Source organism: Triturus cristatus, chromosome 2_1, assembly GCF_964204655.1.
Source record: "Triturus cristatus chromosome 2_1, aTriCri1.1, whole genome shotgun sequence".
Classification (NCBI taxonomy): Eukaryota; Metazoa; Chordata; class Amphibia; order Caudata; family Salamandridae; genus Triturus; species Triturus cristatus.
The window spans coordinates 784,401,202-784,428,486 of NC_140581.1; the positions used below are offsets into that span (position 1 = coordinate 784,401,202).

Sequence of the window (27,285 nt, forward strand, 5' to 3'; positions counted from 1 at the left end):
TTTGCATTAAGCAATCTCAAACTACCATGAACTACAAGTTGATGGTAATTTGCGATTCCTTACAAAAATGCACAAAATTGCATTTTTCTAAGTGCCATGTGGCACGCACATAGGGCATGTGTGTGCGCCACATGTGCACACATGCCAATTTTGGGGGTGCATCAGGGTGGCGTTCTGGTCCCCTGGCATTCTTGAAATTGCATTCGCAATTTGCCATTACCTATTTTGTAATCGCAAATTGCGAATAGTTTCCCATTCGTTCCTATGGGCCTCTAGGCCCATAGGAATGAATAGGAAAGCATTCCCTAATAGCGAATCGCGATTTGCGATTCGCTGTTAGTAAATGTGTAGGAATCGCTATTTTTTAGCGAAACCTACATGCATAGGCAATTGCGATTCCTTTTTAGTGATTCCTTAATAATCGCTATTAAGCAATAGCAATTGCTTAGCTTGATGCATGTGGCAGTAGATTCTCAGCTAAACTTTCACTAAAGTTTGTTTTATTGTATATCTATTATTTTTATTTAAATCCTAATCCACTAGAGTGCAAAACGGTTACTTGGGGGCACATGCATCAAGCTAATTACAGGTCGCAAACGGGGCGACTAGTAATTAGCCTTTTGGGATGCATCAACCCAATGTCATTCGCAAAATAGGTAATCACAAAATTTGTGATTACCTATTTTGGGAATGCAGTTAGGGAATCGCAAGAAGCATTCTCAGAATGTGACTTTGCATTAAGCAATCGCAAACTACCATGAACTACAAGTTGATGGTAATTTGCGATTCCTTACAAAAATGCACAAAATTGAATTTTTCTAAGTGCCATGTGGCACGCACATAGGGCATGTGTGTGCGCCACATGTGCACACATGCCAATTTTGGGGGTGCATCAGGGTGGCGTTCTGGTCCCCTGGCATTCTTGAAATTGCATTCGCAATTTGCCATTACCTATTTTGTAATCGCAAATTGCGAATGGTTTCCCATTCGTTCCTATGGGCTTCTGGGCCCATAGGAATGAATAGGAAAGCATTCCCTAATAGCGAATCGTGATTTGCGATTCGCTGTTAGTAAATGTATAGGAATCGCTATTTTTTAGCGAAACCTACATGCATAGGCAATTGCGATTACTTATTAGTGATTCCTTAATAATCGCTGTTAAGCAATAGCAATTGCTTAGCTTGATGCATGTGGCAGTAGATTCTCAGCTAAACTTTCACTAAAGTTTGTTTTATTGTATATCTATTATTTTTATTTAAATCCTAATCCACTAGAGTGCAAAACGGTTACAGTTTAGCAAGGTATAACTCAAAATGTGATGGGGTGCAGCAGAATGCCTAATCATAAGGGCTGTTGCAATGAGGGGCTTCCATTAGTTGTCATCGTGGGGACACAGTGAGTAACAGTCAGCATGTGGCAATACAATCCATATACCACGATGCAGCCCTGGCCAGTGTCCAGGACTGGGGTCGTTTAATATAAAATCCATGATTAGGCCTTGACTAAGTGGTAAGGAAGCATCCCTTGTTGAAATATTCTCCCTTGCCTCAGAGCTCATCAATATCCCCAGGTAATAATGAACATGAATGAGACCAAGCAACAGAAAGCCTGAATTGCCACAGCACATATGGGCATCAGTGTCCGAAAGCAATAATGAGCATCGCTGGCACTAGTCAGTAAGGAAAATTCATGGCCCGAACTAGTAATAGGGGCTAATTTTCCCACATAGCAGTGAACATCAATGTGCCCAATTGTTAATGAGCTTCAGTGACCCACAGCAGTAATGAGTGTCAATGTAAATTAGCAGTATGTAATACACTAGTAATACTAGTAGAAAGAGTATTCGACCACCAGAATAGGTTTCCCAGACTTTATTTCAGGCAGTTTACAGCACTCCTGCATCAAACTCTTGCTGTTGCCAGGAGAAGGAAGACCGAAGATCACACTATCAGAACAAGTGGGGCGCATTAAAGGCACTTTGCAGTAATTATTCCCAGTATTTAGCCTAAATAGCTACAGGTAGCAATGAGAGTCAATAGCTACAGGAAGTAAAATGTCTGAATGACCCCAGGCATTAATGGTCATCAAAGGACCAAGCTCAATAATGAGCCTCAATGGCCTCTGTTAGAACTGGGGGTCTCTAGTTGGCTGAGGTAGGGACCCTTGCTTCTAGTTAGGGAAAGGAGGGACACACTCTTAGATAACCCATGCTCACCCTCCTGTAGCTTGGCACGAGCAGCCAGGCTTATCTCCAAGGCAATATGTAAAGTATTTGCAACCACACTCCCAGTAATACAGTGATAACACCACAAATGGACACCACACTGATTTTATAAAAATAGTGGTGTCTTTATCAAAAGAAATATGATGAGACAAAATGATAGAAATCCGACATATGCGTATTCGTAATATTTCACTTTGCCGGTTATTAGGCCAACAATCACTTGTAGGTTCTTGCGGTATTAATGAGCAGTTCACTATGATCTAATGCAGTCCTAATGCAATGCTATGCAGTTTGTAATGCAGTTCGTAATGTAGAAAGAAGGCAGTCCTTAATGCAATTATTAATGCAGTTCGTAAAGCAGGAATAATGCAGTTCATAATGCAAGAATAATGTGGTTCGTAATGCAAGAATAATGCACTTCGTAATGCAAGAAAAATGCAGTTCTTAGTGCAAGAATAAGGCAGTTCTTAATGCAAGCATAAGAAAGTTCGTAATGCAAGGAATAATGCTATAAGCCAATCTCATGGTCAGCTCGGGCACCACTAGGCCCCAACAACAGAGACAATGGTCGTAAACTTAAAGGGGGCGGCCCCGGTACTGCTGAGCAAGTATGCGCCGCTCGGGGACTCAGCACGTCTAATGCGGTGCAGCGGGAGAGAGATCAGAGCACTCCTGTACTCCTCCTGCACGCCTCCCCAGGCCACACACGCTTGCAGATCCCAACCGGAGTCCAGGCCTTACCTGGGGGGTGCGCTGCCTTGCTCTCTCTCTCTCTCTCTCTCTCCCCGGACGTCCTGCTGGGCAGTCCTGATGACGTTGCAGCTCTGCTGCTAGGCGACACTGTAGCCGGACGGGTTACGGCGCTGCCTTCTCCTTCGTTGGTGATCTTGGGCAGATTCCTCTTGGCGAACAACTATCACAATCCCTTTCACTTTGCAGCTTCCTTAGCTTCAAGAAATCCTTTAGCACGTTGCGACTCAGGCCGGTGACGGCGATCCTTACGCGCACAGCCTCAGTTACGATGATGGCTCAAGCCACAAACAGCAATGCAGCAGCATGGACGATGTTTCATGCTGCGGGGGAAATGCGGTCATGTGGCACCTCGTAAACAGCACCACGACCACACGGCAGTCTCAGGCGTGCAAAAGCACATGCACCAAGCGTCGCTGAGACACGGTTGTAAACTTTGATGTTCCTGAGTTTCCATAACAGGGGACCAGCTCTTGTCGGGCCCTTGGAGACAAGTCACTTCAGGACACAGCACACAGCAAAGTCCTCTCAAGCAGGGGGACACAGCACACAGCAAAGCCCCTTGTCCTCTCCTTAGTCAAATCAGCAAACTGTAGGCCAGCCCCAGAACACACAGCAAGGGAAGTCCTTCTTTTCAGTCTTTTCAGCTGTTCTTCTTTGGCAGATGTTCCTCTTGATCACAAAGTAGTCTTTGTGTTTAGGGGGCTCTGAGCCTGGTTCATACCAGTTCTGGGTGTCTTCCTGCCAGGACACACCCTGTTCCTTTGATAGTGAGGGTCTGGGCCTCAGACTCTCCGCAGGAGGTGGAGCCATCCTTTTGTGGCAGCTGCACAGCCCTCTTCACACCCAGGGGACTACTCCTCCCACCACACCAAATGCAGGCCAGCCTGTTGCTGTCTCACCTACTCCTCCCTGGTGTCAGGACACCTCCCCAGACCCTGTCACATCCAAATCCAGACAGTTAATACACAACCAGGCAGAGGCACGCTGGATGGTTAGGACAAGAAACCAGCCACTTCTAAAAGTGTGGTTTCTAAAAACACAATTTAAAAACCATCTTCACAAAAAGATGTGTTATTAAATTCTTAGTTCGGGCACACTAAACTCCATCTCTCCATCCTATGCCGATGGCAAGATATGCTGGAAACATGTTACACAGCATTCCTCATTCTGTCCTATGGGTAAAATGACCTTGCAACAGTGAAAAACGAAATCGGCAGTGTTTCATTGTCAGGACATGGTACACACCTCAGTACATGTCCTACCTTTCACATACACTGCACCCTACCCAGGGGGTACCTTGGGCCTACTATCGGGGTGTCTGCTGTGCATAGAAAAATGGAATGGTAAGGCCTGGCAAGTGGGTGCACTTGTCAGGACAACAAGGTAGTTAACAAACTGTGCGCAGGCACTGCAGTGGAAGGCCTGAGATCTCGTTTTAGGGCTTCTTATGTGGGTGGCACAATTAGTGCTGCAGGCCCACTAGTAGCATTTGCATTACCAGCCCTGGCACACATAGTGCACTTTACTAGGGACTTTACTAGTAAGACAAACATACCAATTATGGACAACCAATTACCATAACACTTTACACAGAGAGCCTATGCACTTTAGCACTGATAAGCAGTATTAAAGTGCCCAGAGTCCTAAAACCAACACAAAAACGGGTCAGAAACAATACAGGAGGAAGGCAAAAAGTTCAGGGATGACCCTGCAAAAAGGGCCAAGTCCAACAGCCTCTTTTAGTAGTAAAGAAAAGTACTCCCATTCAGTGATAAGATTCAGTGTCCCAAGCATTACTATACTTCAGTGGCCCTATATAGTGCCTTTATTTGCAGTGAGTACCACAAGTCCCAGACAATGATGAGGCTGAATGGCCCAAGGTATTAAAGAGCATTAATGGTCCTATTCGTATTGAGCCTTAGTGGCCCAGCACTTCGAGCTTCAATGGCCACGTGGATTAATGAGCTTCTGTGGTAGGAGAGTGGCTGAAAATTAGCCTACAGGAGCAAGATTTAGGATATAGACATTAACAACAATAATTGCTGCTTGAGGCTTTCACTCCACCCAGAGCATTAACAGTGTGGACCACTGGAAAGAAATTCTGGATGCAATAGACTACCACCATGGTCCAGAAAGAGATCCCCAGGTTTCCTACCAATACAATAGTAAGATCACTCAAAAGGCTGCACTCTCTAAAAGGCAAACATAACTGGCCACCCTAATTGCACACCACAAAGCAAGCAATTTTGGCTCGAATTAGGAAAACAGAAAGACCAACGTTACAGTATTGGTTACACAAACTCTGGGACATTTTGGGTATGGAAACTGTAGCTCTCTTACTAGCGAATGGTGCGAGCAACTTTGCCACTCTCCGGGAGCCCTTCCTGGTATTCCTCACATCTGAATTCAGAGAATTCTCCTGTCCAGATACCCAAGCATGCTGAGAATAGTCCCCTCTCCAAACACTCAGCTCTGCATAGGAACATCACCGAAGGATAAAACTAAAGGCGGATTCATATCTCCATACACACTCTCCACACAGGCCAAACACACACAAACTTTAGCACTCACCCCAGGCACGGAATAGGGGGAAAGTGTGGGAATAGTGGTAGGAGTTAAAAAGGGAAGTGGTTGTTAGTAGGTATTACATTTAATTCTCAGTTGGTCTTTCTTTTTTATATTGTAATTTTCTATCCCTGGGTTCTGTCATAGGCAGTTGTATTAATGCTTAAATACAAAGATGTAAATATAAAAATGTAAGCAAAGGCGGTTTCAATTTTAACTCTATCGGCGCTCGCAGACAGAGAGAGAGATTAAAAATCAAATGCTATAAAACATGCCAACCTACAACAGCTCCAGTGCCACAATTCGGAGAGCTCCATAGTTTGTAACTATAAATCATTTTGAACATCAAGAGAGGTTTTTTTAATTAATTGGAAAGGCATTTTTGTTTACATTTTAAAAACAATCGGTTGTAATGCTCTCTGGAATCAGAAATCCAAAAAAACAATTATTTTTTGTGAAAGTTTGCAGTAGAAGTCAGCTGCTGGTGCCTAAATTCCAGCTCCTCCTGGCTTTGCCAAATGGCCAGGAGGGTGTTGGCAGCATAGTTTTTATTTTTCAAATCTTTTTACCAAGGTAGCTGTTAGCTGCCGTCGTGTCCTGGTTGCAAACAGGAAACCTGTTAGCCATAAAATACCCCGGTCATCCTTGTTTTGTAAATACACTGGACAATTAAACATATAACAAAACACCCGAGCATACACTTTAGTGTGTTCACTTCCATTCACACTCTGTTTTCATATAAGTGCTGTCATGGTTAGGCTTGGGCATTTTTATCACCAGTTGTTTTTGAGATAATAAATACTCTAGACATTCTCATTAGACTTTGCAGACTTGCTGGCAATTATTGCAATTTATGACATCATTTGCACGTAGTGTCACCAGGACGAAGATTTAGATTTACAACAATGAGGCAAATACACCAAGCCTACGTTTTCAAAGTTGCACATCTACTCTAAGAGGGTTACGCCTACACGTGAGGTACATGTTACATTTTTGTTCACTTTAATCACAGACAAGCCGGGGCTACTTCTGGAAAACTGTCATTGATCTAGATTTCCAGGAATACTTCAGTATGCAAAATGCAGAATTTTCACCATGTGGACGAATCCGCCTCTATAAAAGGGCATTTGAAAACATAGTTTTTATTTTTGCCCTCTTCATGTAAAATAATATGCCATGTGGAGAAAACATTTCTAATGGACTTCTAAGAAACACGAACGAACCTTCTCACCAGGGAAACAGAAGCCTTCTTATTTCTTTAAGAGTTTCTTTAAGAATCACATCAATCGATCGATCGATCAATCCATCAAATAACACTCGATAAAGTACGCAGCTGCTTCACCAGAAGTGTCTCGGCACTCTAGCAGGCAGTGTATGGTGGGCCGACATAACAGAGAGGCTAAACAGTGTCAAATAACCAAGTTTTGAGTTGCTTTTTGAAGGATGTCAAAGACTCAACTCGACGCCAATTGGGAGGGAGACTGTTCCATAATTTTGCTGTGAGGATAGTAAGAGCTACCTCCACAGCAAGACTTCCTGAATATTGGGATCTGAAGGAGTCCGCTGTTGTTGGACCAGAGTACCCTCTCATGAGTGTATGAAGGCATTCTATCTGACAGCGTGGGCCTCACTGTGGAAAGCTCTGAAAGCCAGCGTCAGAGCATTGAATTTGATACGCTGTTTTACCAGAAGCCAGTGTAAGTGCCTTAGATGTGGAGAAATATGATAGCGCGGTTGAACTCTCCTGACTAGTGTGGCCGAAGTGGTGTGGATTAACTGAAGTCTGCGGATCAAATAATTAGGGAGACCAAGATAAATACTATTAGAAAAGTCCAGGTGAGTAAACTACTGTTTTTCTCATCTATTCAGGATCCAGATAAAGAAACTTCTTTAAGATTATCATCTTCCTAAACCATACCGACGAAATATATTTAATTTGCGCTGCAAAGAAAAGTGTGAAATCAAAGATGATACCCAGATTTCTGGCTGAAGAGGTTGGATTAGGAGGAGCATTGAGTTCCACAGGCCACCAAATGGAGGGCGGTGGGGGATCAGTATGACTAAAAAACAAAACTTTTGTTTTATTGGCATTCATTTTCAAGCGATTCACATCCATCCAAGCCGAAACTCCTCTATGGCACTCTTTAAACTTACAAATAGCTGTCTCTGTTTTATCCTAGGGGACAAAAAAGCAATTGAGTGTGGTTGGCTTACAACACTAGCTTAACACCCCAAGATTCGATGAGATACACCAAGGGGGAAAGTCAGAGATTAAATAAGAGCGGAAACATTATTCAGTTAAGTTGGGGATTGTCTCCTAAATGTCTAATGACACCCACAACTTTTTTGCTGTTAGCCAAATCATAGCCTGCCTTAAGGCTAACAAAATACAGATATATGAGCTTTTTTTTTTTTTTTTTTTTTTGGAAAACCTTTATTGATATTTCAATCAATTACACGTATGGGCCTACAACCCCCGGGGCCGGCCGCTAAACAATCAGAATAACAGAAAGCAATTATATCACAGTCAGCACCTCGGGGAACAGAATCTCCACGCTAACATACTCTCAGTCTCTGAACGGCCCAAGTAGGAGACCAGGATAATAAAGGTTTACATTTTATAATAGAGGAGGATGGAAGGATCAGGTGCCAAACAGTTTCCCAGCAGCGAAAAATGGCAGGCAGAACGATGAACGTAAACAATAAACAGCAGTCTATCTAAGCAATGGCGCTGAAACAGGAAGTTCAGGATGTGGAGGAATATCACGGCCACTTGCGCCTGCAACCCACTGCCCTAAGACCCAGGAAACACCACGGAAATTATGGCACACAGGAAACAGCATCGATTATCAACTAAGGAGTTCTACCATGCTGATCCCAGAAAAAGACAAAGAAGAATAAAAGAAGAAAAGGAGGCCATGGAAAAAAGGGGTTAAAGACTAAAGAATCCCCTCCCCCAACCCCCCACCCTGCACCTCTGCAGATGAGTACGGCCCCACCCCCCAGCAGTGTGCCTTTCGCCCCGGAGTCAGACCCGAAATATAGAAGAAACAGAGAAAAAGGAATAGGAAAAGAACCCCCACCGGACGGGGGGGTAGAGAGAGTATTAATAAACTGGAGGAGGGCCTGCAAAACATGCCCCCGGCTTCTCCCTCCCGCACCATATATTTCCCCGCAAAGCATACAATAAACAACACAGGATCGACCCTGTCAAAGAAGTAAGGAGCATTACGCACTTAGTACACTAATAGTTCTGCCGTGAGAGCACGCAACCCCCGAGCCCGCCCGCCTATTAGATGACCACGTCTGAAGGATCATCCTTATCCTTGGCCACTCTTTGCAAATCTACCCATGCATACCCATCGACCCAGTGCCAAGTCCAATGTTACAAGGAAGAGGAGCGTCCAATAAAGGTCAGGAAGCGACACACACAGGTAGGGTAGAAGGCTCTGAAGATCGACACAGTCAGCTCTATGGAGGGTCGTCTTTCCCAGTGCTGCCCCAGGATTTACACTGCACACCAGGTCCAGGAAGGCGGAATCAGCCAGAGCAGGCGACCGTTGCTTGGATATTGCCTGAGTCGCCGGAAGCCGCGCACGGGACAAGGCCACCACCCCCCACTCAGGTCCAAAACCTCCGGAACCGTCCAGGTCCACAGCCAGCTGAGCGCACGTTAGCATACTGTCCGGAGTGTCCAGTTGTGCACTATTCACAGGGGCGGCCACGACACTGTCCTCCCGTGTACAGTGTAGGAAGTCCCAGCGTACCTGGGGACAGGCAGGCCGCAACTGTTCCGACGCTGTTGTCACTCCATCGAGCTTACTCCCCAACATCCAGGCGCCGTGGATCAAGGTGGAATGAAGGGCACCGAGAGCTTCGAAAAGGTCACCGTACCCCAGTACAGCTCCCGGCGCTCGCTCCGCTACGCTCCTCAGAGTCGCACCCTCCCAAGCTTGCTGCGACCCAGTGCACAGGATGGTGGACCTCGTCCTTCCAAAATGGCCGCTGGGTAGGTCCAACCCAGTTTGGGACCGGGACTCAGGCACGAGCGCCTCGGGTTCCATGTCACTGGAAACAGGGTTCCGGGGGCAGGCAAATAATGTGTCCGGTGTGTGGTCACGGGCCACTGTCAGCCCCACCACTGACCAGCGCCCGCAAAAATCCGGGAGCAGCCCGCAGGAATCGGGGCGAGTTACGGGCGGCGTCCGGGCAGCTCACCAGCGAAGGCTGAGGCAATCACCGGAGAGTCTTGGAGTTGCCACCTCGGGCATGCACTCGTTCCGCCACGCTTAGTGGTAGGAGCGACCACGGCGAAATGTAGGCCGATATTCGCACCGCTCCGGTAGTCCGACTCCACCCAGTCACCAATGGCCGCTGTTGTTGAACTGCCGCCCGGCCATGATGTCCACTCGAGGTCCCGGTTCCAGGGTTGCACAGGCCGCAAACTTCAGACGGACATTTCTCCGGCGGTACCGCTGCCAGAAACTTCGGGGTCACACTATCGGTTGCCGCTCTCGTTCACCAACACGGGCAGCTAGCGCAGGCTAAGGATCTCATGCAGGATATCTGTGCGGGGTGCGGAGGTTCACGGAGCCGGGAGCCTACGCTGCCGTCCCGGTCGCCATCTTGGCTCCTCCTCCTATATGAGCTTTTTTAATGGACATATTTTAGGGTGAAACCAGTCAGAGCTCTTTTTTTACCAGGGAAGTAGCCTACAGCATATAATAAGGAGATTGGTCTGCATTTGTTTCAGCAATTGAGATGTATTTCTTAGTCAATACAACATTTAGGCTGGTCACTAAAACAGTTATCCGGTTGTTAAAACCAGATAGAAAAGGTCAAAGAGAGTCAGAGCTTAATTCGAGCCAGTGGTTGCTGGTGGCAGCCACCGGCACTCATTTTTGGGGACCTGCACTTATTTTTCCTGATCAGATATTTCCCGACAGCAAGCGAGGTAAAAACCCATAAAGGGGAAAAGAAGTAGGAATAAAATGCCACAAAAGGGGAAAGGTGGAGCCTGTAAGAGTGGGATAAAGGGGAAAGGGCGTTAGGTACTGGAATAATGAGGCATGAGGTGTTTTGAAGTATATCTTTTGGCGCTCCATCTTTTATTTGCTTCGTTCACGAGCATTTGAATATAGCTTTGGGCACCACCAATCTTTCTTTTACAAATTAAGCACTGAAGAGAGACTTGGAGTTGAGTCCAAAAAATTGTCTTACTTGTCTTGGGATTGAAAGTTAAACAATTCTCCCCCAAAAATAAATTCAAGCTTTTGAGTTTGGCGATTTGAAGCGATCCTTTTGTAAGTATTATGTGAGATTTCATTCACCATGATGTCTGTGAGTACACCTAGTAATCTTACTCTAGACGCTGATCCTATCCTTTATTGTAATTGCCTTGCTTCTATTCTCCTTAGCCTGAGATTGGTCTTCTCTTGTTTTTCTAATATTTCTATATCAGTAGCCACTTTTGCAATTAGTAATTCTAATATTGTTATATTTTCTAGGCAGCATAGATTGACCGCCCTCAAAATGTCACATATTGTCTTTAAGTCCACCTCATCCTTCCAAATGATAAATAATCTATCTAGTACTTTGAGTGTCTTTGTCTGTAGGTGAAACTTATAGGTAGGGGTGGGTAGAATATTCAGGTAGATTTCAAAATAGATACTATTCACTGCTTTCCCTCCCCTGTGGAGTGGAAGTAGGGTTGTTGCACTGGTGGAAACAAATCCCAAAGCCCAAAATAATTGCATTTAGGAGCATTGTGAGGTGCTGATCAGTGTATCTAGCTAAAACAATAGGGGCATTATGGTAAATACATTCCCTGGACCCATGCCAGTGTTCCTAAAAATAACTTCCCCACTGCGAAGCATATCTGCATTATCGTGTGTTGTTATAGCAGGTAGGCGACACACACAGATTTCTCTGCTGGACAAACTGCTTTCAGGGGGCCCGGGCTGTGTAATTTACTTATTTCAATTTCTGTCAAGGTTACTACATTGTCCTGACCCTGAGAGTGCTGGATAGTACAAGTCTTCTGCTTTCCTTCCTGCATGGAAGAAGGACTTCCGTGCCTTTGGGCATTCTACCATCATTCTGTCTTTTGGCAGATGTATATGAAACCCACAGAATCAGGTGCAACTGCCCAAAATCACTTAAAGAAGATGAAAAAACGAATTCTCCAACTCTCTTAGCTAAATTCAACTTCCGACCCCAATCTAACCGCCACAACTTTATTGAAAGTTCTGTCCACAAGATGTATAGAATGTTCTTTAGTGTCATTTTGCTTCCAGTAAGTGAGATGAAGAGTTTGCTTATCAGCAATTTCCAGAGTCATGGGGTTTACTGATGTTTCAATCTATCCTTCATTTTATTTTCCAAAGGGCGGCTTTCATTAAATTTCAATATCTTGAAGAAAATAAATTCAAATAATGAGACAAATCATTCCAAGCACAACCAACTCTTTATTGTATAATTCAAGAGCATTATCAAGGGGCTGGGGTTCTGGCCACTTTGCAGTCCTCGTAAGTGGGAGATATACAAACTAGTTTAGGCAGAAAAACATATGGGTTTATGTCCAATTCACTGAAACAGTTCCCATTGTTTATGATGATGTCTGTTATGCCAATTTCTCTAAATGGCTTTAGGCCACTTGCCAAATGTAAAACACAAAAATCTTGTCATTTTTGGATTCTAAGTTTATAGGCCAGTCTGACCGAAACTGTTGCCAGCTCTCATACTCACAGACCATTTAGTGTCAGGAACCAATACATTCTTTACTGGAGGGAGAACCATTGTACTCTCACTAACAGTGGTGGCACAATCCTTGGATATAGCCGGTTGCAAAGATTTGTCTCTTGTGCCCATTGACTTTATATCTGACTCGTGTACATATTTTACCGATCTCCACCAATCAGCCCCTTTAGAGGGCTCCCTCTGGGACCACCTCCTGCATATTTCCCTTCCTGCCAACAGAATCAAATAAAACCTCAGTTTTTCATGCTCCAGATAATTCATGTTACTCCCATCCATTTCCCCCAGCATCCCGAAAAATATCAAAGTTGGGCTTACCTTTTCAGCCAATCGCAAAATGTCAGAAATCATCTTACCCTCTTTTAGCCAATTCTTAGCCAGTCCTGGACAACCAAAAATCATATAAATGTCATCCAGATCCTGACTCTTCTATTTTTTACACTTATAGTCCTTGTCCTTTCTGAACTTTGCGAGCTTGTTAGGGGTCAAGTAGATTCTGTGGAGAGTGAACAGATGATTCCTTCTAAATGGGGTGGATTCAACTGCAGAATACAACAAGTTCTAAGAAACTTGCCAAAGTTTCTCCTTATCCTCCTGGGGCAAGTATCCTTTCCACACATGATACACTGGGCTCAAAGTCTCTTCTTCCGCCTCCAGCAGGTGTCGATACCACTTAGCAGCTACCTTATTTGGGCATCTTGCAACCCCATTTCTATGATGCTAGGCTTACAGTTAGTCCAGTCTTTGGTTTTAAACCATGCGGACATCTGATAGTGTATAAATCTTGACATGCTAGATCTTACATGCATTCTCTTATCCCCCTCCATTTGCTGCCCCATCTTTCCATCCCATTATCTCTCAGTGGGCCGGCTGAGCAGTCTTTCAAACACTTTGGGACTCCTGGGGAGTCCCAGATTGGAGACATCTTGATAAAGTATGTAATAACATCCTAAATTCAAACCATAACCTGGCAGCACACCCTAAACATGTTATCCTCACTTTTTTGAGAAAATTAAGGGCCCCAAATTTATAAAGAAAACCCTCTTTAATTGAGGTTTCTAACATTGTTTCATATATAGTCTCCACACACGTCTCATCTGGACGAGAAAACAACATACTCCAGTCCTTCATTTGAAACACCCAGCAATAAAGGTGGACTTTGGGGAGAGCTAAGCCACCCTTATCTAATCTCTTTCTAAGCTTCTTATTCCATTGGTGACCCATATGAAAGTGGTTCCTCTCCCTTGAATCTTAACTAGAGTTTTATTAACAAAAGTAAGGGGGATATTGTCATATAAATAGGTGAGTTTAGTCAGGAATTACATCTTTGCCAGATTCACTCTACTGTAGATAGATAAGGGCAGAGTCTGCCACCTTCTCATCACTCTGTCTATTTCCTTGCTCACGCTCTCTAGATTTTCTTTTGCAAGCCTATCCAAACCCTGGATTATGTTTATCCCCAGGTAGCGTATTTCTTCTTTGCTAACACCACCCACCCACACTGGGTTCCATGTCTTAACCTCCATAAGTGGAAGGGCTTTATTAATGTCTTAGGTATATATCATCAAACTGTCTGCGTAGAGAGCTATCTTCTCTGTAACATCCCCCCCATAAAAAGTAACAATATTTGTATTCGACCTTGGACTTTGGGGCACTGGTTCTATATATAAATTGAACAATAGTGGAAATAGGGGACATCGCAACATAAGATATTCCCAATTAACCTGGTCGAAAGCATCAGCTGCATCTAAAGTAAGACTGGCTAATGAGAGGGAATGTGAAGTTGCTAAATCAATGGTGCTGATTAAGCAATGCGTTAACTCCCTCAGATACATTCCTGCTAAAACCCCTCGTAGTCCTGGTGTGCCAAACTCCCCACTACTTTTCACAGTCGGTTGGCTAGAATACTCATTTTATGCATATATTTTAATAAATAGTCACATTTGGACACCTTTTGTGTATTAAAATGATTTTCTATATCTGTTTGTGCTGCAATGCTAGTATTTGCTGTCAATTATCAGCAATTGGAGGCTTTTTATATGGCATTCAAATCAGAAGTCTCCAACTAGAAGCTCATGAGCTGCTGGTAGCTCTCCAGCTCCCTCTTAGTAAGGAATTTTTGCTTTGTTGAATTAATTTACATGCACTAAAATGAAGAGTGTATATTTGAGATCAAGATGTGCTTATTTTCAGAACTCATTAGCTGTTATTTGCAGAAAATTCTCAGAATTTCCTGAATATATATAAATCAGATATTTGAGTGATAAATCATGTGGCCCTGGGGAGATTTTTTATAAATGTTATTACCTTGGTACCAGAGGCTGTTAAATATTACCTATGCAGAGGCAATCCATATTGATGAACCCTTTTTAGGTCTCACCTGCACCGCACTTGTACTGTGCTTACGAAATCTCTTCTGGGGATAAAAAGCTTAAATGTGGCTTAACCTTCACCTTGACACTGCTTCCTCATGGGATTTAGTGTGCGCCCTGCCGTGAAGCATGGACCAAGTACATCTTTCCGTCTACCGCCAGTGTCCTTCCACTGGCCACAGACTCCTGCGGGTACTCTTTCACTTTTCGACATGCTCTCTTATAGAGTGCATGTATGTCTCTGCAGTCCGTCTCACCCGCTATTACTCCGCCTCGAGTTGTTTTCCCCCACCTCATCCTCCTCACGCTGTTCGTGGTTTCTTTACCTACCCTACCCTTCTCCTTTGTTACTTGCATCCCCCACTTCTATGTGTTTATTTATTTATTTTCAAATGTTCCATAGCACTTTTTGGGGATTTAAACACTGTCTGAAATAGGCCCAACTTAGACGTAATTTGAGATCGAGCCGATTACCAAAATGAAACCTATTGGTTTTTGCTTGTTTACATTATTGCTAACAACCATGCCTTATGCAATCAGTTGATATCTTGTAGCAATATTGCATAAGGTGGCAATTAATCTAATCGTGTCTAATGTGGTCACAATTACAATACTTGTAATATTAGTAGCTCTCGATGAGTTTCATTGAAAAAAAAAGTAGCTTCTATTGCAAAAGAGGTTGGAGACCCTTGGTTTAAATCAATATAGGTCTGCTTGCTACTATTCGCAGAAGACAATATTGTATTGGGTAATGCATCTATGCAGTGCTTCATAACCCTGGTGATGAGTGGAAACATATTTGCGATAGGTAACATCTTGCTCCATGGAATTGCTTAGATGTTTATTTCACCTCTTTATGTTGTGTTGGAGTACTAGATTGGTACTCTTATTGTGCTTGAAGTTAGGATGCTTAAGCAATAGATGCAAAGTATAGCTATCTGAACGTGCTTTGTGTCCGCAGGAGTGCAGTTTAGAAATGTGCTTGAGTAGATCCAAAATCTTTGGAGTGGTATATAGCATACAATTTAAGCTACATTGCATGTGTGGCATCAGAAAGTGCTTGGATGGAATGGGTTCTTCCCTTGAAAGGTACACAATATTGTATCCTTTGTTGAATACGTTTTGGAGTCCAGCAGATGTGGCATGGAAGCAATGCGATAACTTTATGTATTGCTGTATTATTGTTTAACACAACCATCCACACAAACCATCACAGTATTCTACCCAAAACTGCCAATGCTCTATAGTAACACATTATGATATTGCTATGTACAGCATGTGTCAAAATGCTTAATATCCTTCCAATATTAACATCCCATAAAAAATGGGCATTATTTACCCAGCCATAGTATATCTTCTGCTGAGTCTACCCAGAAGTAGTATGGAGTAGCCCATGAGAAATTGTTATTATAAAAACACCCGCATTAGATCTGCTGATGTTTCACCTTGGAGCAGAGGTGCAACAAATATTCAAACAACCATAGTACATGACTGAGAGTCCTGCAAGATAGTCCATGGCGTACAGCTCACGGAAGCCTTCAAGTTGAGTGCCGGAGTCTGCCCAAGTTGTTTGCTCTCTCTTTTTGCTTCATGTAGACCATAGACTGGGTCAGGAAGACATCAACATCAAGGAGAAGAAATGGGATCTAATGTGCGACTTGGATGCAGCTCGATGACCTGGACTTTGCAGACTACCTGACCCTACTCTCCCATACCCATCTTCAGACGAAAGAGGAGACAGACAAGGTGGCAGCCACATCAGTACAACTTGGCCTCAACACTCACAGGGGAAAAAACAAGATTCTGAAAGCTAACCCGGCCAGCACAGCTGCAGTCACTCTGTTGCAGGCGATGCACTGGAAGAGATGAAGGCATTCACCTACCTGGGCAGCATCATAGACAAGCAGGTCGGCACAGACGCTAACGTCAAGGCAGGAATCCGCAAAGCAAGGGCTTTTCTCATTCAGCTAAAGATGGTATGGCATTCCAGGGACCTAACACTGCAAACCAAGATCAGGCTTTTTTACACCAACATAAGTTTGGTCCTTCTGTATGGAGCAGAAACTTGGAGGACAACTGTGACCACCTCCAACAAAGTCCGGACCTTCATCAGCACCTGCCTCCAAATGCACTGGCCAAACACCATCAGAAACAAAGACCTACAGCAGCAGACTTTTCAACTCCATGCTCATAAAGTAATTATGAAAATACTCTGGGGCTGGATAGGGCGCACCATCCACTAGCCCACATCAAACACCACCAGGCAAGCCCTGAGTCCACTCTGGTGTGGCCAGGAGCAACCCATAAGAATAGACATTATACAACTAGCCATAGTAATTGCCCTGTGGTGTGGACTTTGAAGTGAATGTGTGCAAGCAAAAGGAATAGGCATTATACATTGCCCTTTACAACAGCCATAGTATGTGCTCTGCAGAGTTGAATCATGAGCGGCAAATGAATAACCTTTATGAAATCAGGCACCTAATTTGTTCTGCAGAGTCCTGCCAGGAGCGGCAGTGATCATCCCATAGGAAAGGCAATCGTTCAACAACCAATCTTGCTACATGTGTTGAATTTTCCAAATAAGTATGCACTTTGTGGATCCCTTCCTGAAGTAGTTCACTGGTGAATTGTTCTGTTATCTGATTTTTATTCAGATCTGTAGTTTTGCATTTCCTCTCCTACCAGGATGTAAAGGGGTCATATTTCCTGACTGCCTCCATGTGTCTAATGTTCCATATCTATCTGTGTCCTAGCAGAGCTAATAACACTAAATCTAGAGCAAATGGTTTTCCTGTTATCCAAAAGCACTATTTGCCCATGGAAAGATAAGAGGACTGGAATTCCTGGCTAGCCAATGTTTACATACACCAGCTGAAGCTATTCATCGAATATGTTAAACATTTCGACATTTTGACCCATCTTTTGCCATTCTGGATTTGACACATCTAATGGCCAAATGTCTGATAACCACGAATTGGAATTTTGAAGAAGACCCTGAAAAAACTGGGCAGAACTAGAAAATCCTGCAGCAAAAGCTGCGGCTGCAAAACGTTGCAATAAAGCAATAGACCGTGTCGACCTCAAAATGTCAGTTACACCTTCTTTATGTATTACATCTGGAGTCACATCTTATGCTGTATTGTATAAGTTGTCAACTAGCCATATAAGTAACAGAATGCAATAAAGAGATAACAAAATAATAATAAAGCAATAGACTGATGGACAGCTAAGACTTATTAGTATTATTGAATATCAAGTAGACTTGAAACCAATATAGCTCCTAGGACTCATTGCTACTCGCCAAGGAGTATTTATTAGTGGGAGCAAATATGAACTAGAATGAAATCTCTTGGTATACAGGCAACATGCTAAATAGAATGCAGGGAGAACATCCTGTCATACATTAGGAAAGAAACAAAAATGTTTGATATATGTAATATATATAACTGGCAAGGCACCCAATAGCCTCTTACTAGGTTCCTGTAGTTGTAACCCTGTCCCTAACTTGTCCCTTAAAGTAAAACTCCTGAATAGTGGACTGTGACCTAGACCCAATTCGAAATGTGGTATATGATAATATGGAAATATGGATCTTCATGTTTTGATGACTACTGCTTTAATGTTGTGCCTTGATTTAATGAAATAGTAGAGATTGTTAATAGGAACTTTGTGTTTAAAGGGAATGTTTTTCTTTTAACCCCTTCCATGCGGCGCGAATTCCGCCGCGGTGCTGACCGTTTCTTGCGCGGGCGGGCTCATGACGGAACGGTTCCGTCATGAGCACAGCTCAACCGACGCTCATGACGGAACCGTTCCGTCATGAGCACCGAAGGGGTTAAGGTCATGTTTTAGGACAGGCTCCTAACAATTTCCATAGTTTTTCTTGGTCTCACTTGTTCTAAAGAGTCCTTCACCCAGGTGTACCTCGCCACATGTGTATTCATTTATAAAAATCACATTTCCATGTGCTATTTCTATAGCTCTAGACATACTCGGCATTGGCCAGCTGAGGTATGAATGTATTCAGTAGTGGTAATTTGATCTAGATAATACATGTTGTGTACCTTCCTTGCTTCAAAATCATTACTATCTTTGTAGCGTGCACCTCAGTCATTGCCCTTCTCTGATGCTGTCACAAAAGATTCTTTAACTAGCCTTTTTGACTGAGGAGGCAATCTGGCAACCAGACTTATTGCATAGAACCTTTCTAGTCACGCTGTCAAACAAACTGGATTGTCCCAGAACAAAGGAAATTAAGTGGGTGGAAGTAGTCAAAGGTGAGAACAAGCTGAACAGAGAACTATCGGAGATACAAATACTTAACTGATTAACAATAAATGTAAGTGTATTCACATTTTTGTCATTAGTGTTTTAGAATGCATGCAGACAAGTGTACAGACTTTAGGTGCAATGAAAGTACTGTATAAACCACATCATGTCACTTACATCAAATTTATAATCTCTCGCCAAATTAGGCTACCCCCTTAAGTGTGACTATTCAAGAATCGGCATAGGGGTTAGGTATTTGGTGGTTTGCCTTTTTATTTGGTAAATACATGGCCTTTTTGGTGACCCTTTTTATCAGGGCCACAAAGCTTGAATATGTAAACAGTTTTTTTACTGGTATTGGTAATATAGTTCACAATGAGAAATAGGGGAAGTAAAACTAGATACTCTTTGATGCACAACCGTTTTTGTCCCTGATAGGAGCAAATCTCCTGAAAAGTTTGATTGCTAGATTGATACAATATATTCTGCATTCTGAATACCTGCAGTGTGTTTAAAGGATATCTCTTGTTGCTATAGTTTTGTTACATTCCGTTTATTAAAATTATATTAACCTGGCTCCTGAGGAGTTAATTCCCATGACGTTAGTGATAACTGACCCTGACGGAGGACGCTTGGTGTCCAACCTACCACTCTTGTGTAGCATTGTTGTCGACCTGAGATGCTAGGTTCAGGGAGGTCTGGGAGCCCAAACTGGGCTGACCGCTACCGAATAAAATCTGGTACTACTGCTGCAACCAAACCAACCTCATAATCACCTAACCACAGACACAGACGTATACATTACACATTCCTACGGCGCGCACACACCACACCAAGTGCCGTGGCTAAAATAGACCCATCAAGGTCCTCCAGTTGCCCAAAGTGTCACGCCACTGGCGCCGATCTCGCACATTTGTCATGGTCCGGTGGGAAGCTTTTGGAATGCAGTTTTCACTCAACTCTCCTTAATGATTTGGGCCGACCTACCACCTGACCCACTTCTTGCCTTTCTATGTATGTGGAAAATGTACCACGTTGGGTCGGTAGATTCACAGCTATAGCACTGCTTCTAATGAAGCTTGAGATCACCCTGCACTGGGGTATTCGGCGATGTCCTTCTGTTCCCAACTGACTGAAAAGTTTGGCATACTGCGATACCACCAGCGAGATGTATGACATGCTACAACCCCCCCACATCTAGGCCTAAAGATGTCTGGCAACCACGCCGTGAATATCTTTTATTACAGGAATGCCGGGATTCAGACTGATTGGGAATGTACTGCACATGTTACTTCTACTACCTTTTATTCCTTATTGACTCCCTTAATGATTAGTCACAGTTGTAATTCCCTATGCTGAGCATAACTGTCATCCCTTTTACTGATGGCTGCATCATGTATCCTGTGTCATGTGTATGCTAATGTGTCTACCTTTCTGAATGGCCTTTCCAGCAACTTTTTTATGTACTGCTGTTCCTCTAAGTATGCCTATACTGTGGGTTGTTTTTGTATGTTTTGTACCTTTTCGAAAATGATAAAGATACAAAAAATTTAAAAATATATATATTAACCCAGTCAGAATATTGGAGTTTTGTCACCATCCTCTGATGGGCCTCCACTGGCTTCCTCTCCAGGTCTGATTCACCTTTAAGATGTGTTGCATCATCTATAAAGCAGTAGTATCCTGAACATTGTACTTACTACCTGACATATAACCTTTCCAAGAGAGAAAAAAAGCACAAAATGCCACAATGTCTGGCTTGAAATCAAGAAATGCAGAAAACGAATAGACTTCTCAAACTATACACCCCAGATCAGAACATTATCTCTCCATTTACCAGATTTCCGTCTTCAGTTCTGCAGTGCAGACGGGAGCTAAAAATAACTTACGGAAAGAGTAACTAAACTAGCATTTATAATGAACCTTCCTGATGCCCTAGCCTCTAGGCGAACAATAAGACACTTACATGTCTACCCCACCCCAACTTAGTTATGTGAACCTAATTTATTTTCTACCCATGATTGTATGCTCAAATTTCCAAGCTAGTTTGTGCTTCATGTGCACCTTTACCAGTGCCTACACCAATACTCTTTCAGGAGGACAAGGGTGTTGTCTTTTTGACCAAGGCAAAGCTTGGTTTACATTTAGCTCCTGGCCAGTGTTCAACAACGGAAACTAAACTGCTGATATGCTCTTCTTGGTCTTTAATTACAGATTAGAAAACATTCCTTATTTGTGCACAATGTTGTGAGAGTGTTGAGCAAGGTTTTTATAGAAAAGTCACTCTTCTGTTGAGGTGTACCTTCTATACAGTTTTGCTTTTGTTCAATGACTACTAATTAAATGTAATTGTCCCAGATTGCAGTAGAATCCACAAGTGGGAGGAGGCAGCCCCTGAGCTGAATGTGCATACACATTGTCCATTCTTTTGATTTTAATAGACAGCTGGGATTGAGAAAGCAGTCTACAAGAAAGTAAAGAACGTAACAACTGCTGATATTGAGATTGTTTAATAAAAACTGTACACTTTTAAAAGGCCAGAGTTTCCTATGGATTCCTGTTTCAATCATTAAGAAAGACATTCTTTCTTTACAGTATGGGTTCAGGGTTCAACAGTGCCAAATCTTTGAAATCACCACAACCAACTACTTCTATGTTGCATTGTTTACCCTGCATGATCGTTTTAGCTTCACTTTCATTGAAGTCCTCTATTATCTGGTTTGTTGTTCTTCCATGGAATTGGAATCACAGGATGTATTCAATTATGAAGACCCATCTTTGTTTTTATATGAGGCAAGCCCATGAACCCCTGAGAATGGATCACTCTAGGGTGCGAAACAAGTGCCAGGAAGGATTTTCTACCAAATAATTTTAATGTTAGGAATCAATAAAGAACAAAGTTTTTTAAAGGTGAATACCAGATTTCTATTTGGTTGTTATGAGCTCCAGTGCGAGTTTGGACATTGCAAGCTGAGATCAACCGTTTCAGCATCTGAATGCATGTTCAGGAGTAGTTGCTGATACTAGCAGTCACACACAAGCACCATGGACTGATTGCATCCATGTTTTATTGGGAGGTGTGGAATATACATTTTGAAGTGGAGTTTTTCAAGCCTGGAAACACCTTGGAGAGGGCACCACCCTGTGACCATTTCTATATAAAGGTCCCTCTTCATTTATGATACAATAGGCTCCGGTACTGGCAAAAGGAGTGATCTTTCCCTCTTCTTCAAACAGACAAGGAAGGGTCTTTGGGAGGGGAAGTACCTAGGGGAGTAAGTAGGTAGCTCTTTGGAGACGCTCTATGACTGGGAACAGGAGTGTTGGTTCCCTCTTTCACAGGCCTAGTAGAACATGAAGTAGCTTCAAGGATAATTCCCAAAAGTTGGTTTATTGAAAAGCGAAACGGTGGGGCACAGTTTATGGACACAGAGCGCTTGAATGTTGGAGATAAAAAGGCTTGGGCTTGAGTAAAATCAGTTGATAAACCTTGTCTAGAAGAGTAATTCATGAGACCATCTACTATGCCATAAACTATACAGAAATTATCTAACTGTGATTAATGGTTTATGAAGGCTGAAGAAAATAAAACACCTGTTTGCAGACTACTTTGCACTAGAGACTGTTGCATGCCAGCTCACATGAGCCTAAATGAATTTGCTAAAATGGGATTGTTAAATTGTTTTATGTAAACTACTAACTACAATATTACCGAATGAATTATATGAAGAAGACATTTTAAAACAAAGTGTGAAAAATTATTTCATGAATTTACTTAATTCCTCCATTCAAACAATTGAGAACCAGCCCCGCCATTGTATCCATTAATACGTTTTTGGGAACTGCAAGAATAGAAAGAAGAGAGTCTTTGAGCATTAAAATACAACCAAAACATAACCAAGCATAAAGGATGTATATCACAAAAATGAGCAAATTTGTTGGCATAGAACTTGGACTTTGAGTTTAGTAAAGTTGCTCTTCTTTGGGGTTCATAACTATATATCACAAAGAAATCCATGAAAATGATTGCAGATTTGACACACTCATAAGTAGGATTAAGGGGTTAATATGTCTCAAAAATATATTCTGAAAATCGGGATTTTAGAGCTCCAAACAGAAATCCAACTTTATGCAGTTTTAGGTGTAATGTTATGATGACAAATATCCCATGTGAATGAGGCCGCAAGATAGAAAGAAAGAAAGAAAGATTAAATTTCAATTATACGTGTGTTCATTTATTTCAAGACACCTAAATGTACATGTATGCCAAAATTACAAATGTTTATAACAGTTCTGTGATTGCAATAGAAGTAATTATGCACTTCTGGTACATGTTACTGTTCACAATAACTTGCAGCTCTCTTATACACCTTTTGTTGTGCTTCAGATATTTTGGGGTGCAACCAATAGGAAATTTGACATGAATGGAAATTTGAAATGGATTTTCATACTAACTGTTCGATTAATAAATGCCTATCAACTCCTTTACATTCCTTAACCCATCCTTCTTTTTTTATTTTACTGTAGAGCCAATCATAAAAGATAACATAACACATACAATCTGTGCAAAAGCGTGCAATAGTAATCATTAAAATTCAGTCATCTCCCACTCTAAAAATCTAAACTCTTATGGTAACAGCTGATTTATGAAAATAACTCTGTCTAAAACATATATCAATACTGGGAAACAATTGTAAAAAACGAAGAGGGATTCTGTATTGCTTACAATTGTATGCCCTGAAAAGAGGTAATAAATACAAAGCTCTAAAAGGTTTATAAAACTCACAAAACAAAGTACAGTGCAGTGAGGATGAAGTGTTATCACAGGCACATTTATCCCCTTCCACCTTCCCAAAATAACCTTGTGGGAAACATAGCAGATGGCAAATAGTACCAGCTCTAAATCTTCACAACAAGGCTCTCTCCCAGTTATTGCACACATAAAATAAATATGGTTCAGGGCCCGGGTCAGTTCTTAAAATAATATAATTTCTGACCAGTGAATTATTCATTTCCTTATTTTCCCTTTCAGCACGGCGTCAATTCATGAATAAACGCTTCACAAAGTGCTTATCATTTGTACTTATTAACATAGGATTATCAAATAGAGTAGATTTTCCTAAATCCACCAAGCTTTGTTTCACATATGCAAGCCAGAGAATACTCAAACCCCAATCACAACAGACACAGTCGTTGATTATTTCATGACTAAAAGAGACCTCGGTATTACTCCACACAGACAGCCACAACAAAAGAGGTCCCAACATAAAAAGATCTTCAATATAGGGCAAAACCAGTTCCTCATGACAAAAATAGTGAGGGCTGATTGGGCAAGTGAGAGGAGGTGCCTACAAAAGCGATTCTCCTCTACTTATAAGGCATGGCACTTTCTATAACCCCAGACTACACTGCCATAGCACATTGCTTGGTATATATTTCTAAAAGAGGGAATCCGTTGCCCACCCCTGCTTTGCCAACATTAAACAGTGAATCAATAGCTTGCTTGAATTTAGTGTTCTTATACCTGTAGTTTTCCACCCAGGATCCATTATAATAAAAAACAAGGCCTAGGTGTGGAAATCGACGTACACTTCCTAAGCGCTATTCTCGTTCACACAAAGGGTTTGCAACATATAATGTGTAGGACCACATTCCATGGTATGGGATTCGGAAAAATTGGTTGAAAGGTCTAGATCAGCCATAAAATCAGATAAGGCCTGAATCAAACAGCGTAAGGCATTTGGAGTGCGGGCAAGAAGTGCGGCAGCATCAGTGTTTAAAAGTATGGGTATGGGAACACAATTGACATGGAGAACATATTGGGTTACAATACACAAAAAATCACTAAGGGCCATATGTATCAAGCAAAATTGCGATCGCAAACGCCGAAATTCAGCGAATTTCGGCATTTGCGGTCGCAATTTTGCTAAGTGGTATGTATGAAGGCAAATCTGCGTGCATAATAAGGAATCGCAAAATTACCGATTCCTTATTTTGCAATTGCATTTAAGGAATCACAAATTTTGCGATTCCGTAAATGCACTGTAAGAAGCACCAAAAATGTGCAATTTGGCCTTAAGAATCGCAAATTACCACCAACTACAGGTTGGTGGTAATATGCGATTTCTTTCAAAAATGCACATTTTTGCATTTTTCAAAGTGGCATGTGGCACACACACATGCCCTTAGGGCATGTATGTGCGCCACATGTGCACCCATGCTCATTTCCAGAGGTGCAAAAGGGTGTCCTTTTGACACCCTGGCACAATTGAAATTGCATTCTCAATTTGCGATCCTCTAATTGAGAATCGCAAATTGAGAATGTCTTCCCATTCATTCCTATGGGCCTCTAGGCCCATAGGAATGAATGGGGAGGTATTCCTTAATTGCGAATTGCAATTTGCAATTCGCAATTAAGGAATATGTAGGATTCGCAAAATGTATTGCAAATCCTACATACATAGCGTTTTGCGATTCTCAAATAGCGATTCCCAAAAATTCGCTATTTGAGAATCGCAAAACCTAACATTGATACATATGGCCCTAAGCTTATTAATGTAAATAAGAAATAATAATGGAGCTAAAACACAGTCTTGCCTCACTCCACAGTGTAAACTAAAAGGATCAGAGAGCTCTCCATAACCAATTAATGTACTTCAAAACCAATAATACTTAACATTAGGATTATAAATGTTTGTCGCTACTATTTTTATATCTCCCATATACCTTTATTGTTGCCCTTTACACTTATTTTTTGTATGTTTTTAGGGGCCTGTAGCTATTAGCATGGCGAAATTAGCTATCAACCAAGGCATTGAAGTAAGTATCCACATGTGACATTATGAAATCGACTCATAAAAAGGTAAATGTAAAATATTAACATTTAGACTAGAAATTGAGGGCCAGTACAAAACCATCAATATATTATTGTCTGAGGATAAAAAAAGATAGTTTGTTGTGATTGTGTATGGTATTTTAAATCCACTGTCTTAAAATTACATTATGTTTCATGACTGTGAAGAGAACTGCCTCTAATAAATAAACATCAATTTGCACCATAAGATCATTTAAATTTTGTCCATACAACATCGCTGGAATCAAATCATGGTCTTCCTTCTTCCGTTATTGGATTATCAGCTGTGTAAAAATGAAAGCACGTTTGTTTCATATGCATTCATGTTTAAACCTCAGTTATAAACTTTTGGCCTGCAAATTATTTTATTAATATAGTGAGTCTTCATTCTTGAAAAAACTTCAGTTTCAGCCTTAATCAGAACTGTGAAACCAAACAAACCTTTGAATTCTTTGGGTCGTATAAATTATATATTATTTGGGTTTATTCTACACAGTAGGTGAGCACCACCACACCACGTGGTCCACATACAAAGTGGACACTTTCTATAATCACTGGCATTCCACTTAACTTAATTGTACGTAAATGTATACCATGTGGATATTCCAAAGGTATAGTGTGGCTCTGGCACTCCTGAAGGTAAATTGAACTCCTAAGTTTGACACCATTACAGAGTATTTGACTAAGAAAGTTACTCTAAATCCTTGCAGTTACTTTGAAAAGATCAATTTGAACAATCTTAATTACAAAAGTTTTCTTTCACAATAAAAATGAACTCACTAGATAGTTGCCACTTTCCCTTTTGGATCATCTATTTGACTCCAGGGAACTTTCTTTTTGAGCTTTTCAAATTGCTGGACTATCCAGGTAAACACATAATGGATGAGCGGAAAGCAAAGAGACTGATTAGTGATCTTTATAATAATATTTCAGAAGCAGTATTGTGTGTTTGTACTTTGCTCTTTGCTCTTTACTCTGCATTTAGAAGGATGATGAAGCAACTTTTGTAGTTGATACCTCAAAGTAAGATCTTATATTGGACCTAGTTGCTTTACCTTCTTTTTTTGTGGTTTTGAACTTTTGAGTGTGTTTCTCCTTTTTATTTAAGTTAATTCCAGGTTTAGTCTTTTTTTCTTCTTTATTTATTTTTACTTCTGGAATGGTGGTGTTGTGTTAATTTCTAATGGACCATTGAATAATCTTTGACCTATGACCAAGCTATATGAGTGAATGCAAGAGATAAATGACGACTATTCACCTAGCTGGGGTGGGGAGTCCCCAGAACGTAGAACAGTAGAAAATTCATAAGCCAAATATCTCTGAAAAAGTTGCTCCAAAAGTCATTGCCATGGTTGCAGTTATGGCCTGTGTCTCTGCCATATGTTATACTTAGCCACTCATATACTGCTTTTATGAGCAGAATGGTGAGACATTGGCATATTAGGATATTTGCCATTGATCACAAATGTTGTTTTCCAAAACATAAATGT

General features: G+C 41.8%; 1 protein-coding gene across 1 annotated transcript in view; it reads left to right on the top strand.

The window, feature by feature from the left end:
- Positions 1-27,285, top strand: part of AUH (AU RNA binding methylglutaconyl-CoA hydratase) — a 536,927-nt gene that overhangs the window by 469,912 nt on the left and 39,730 nt on the right. Inside the window, exon 8 of the mRNA XM_085632723.1 lies at positions 25,711-25,761. Coding sequence (XP_085488849.1) covers positions 25,711-25,761 — 51 coding nt within the window. The remainder of the gene's footprint in view (positions 1-25,710; positions 25,762-27,285) is intronic.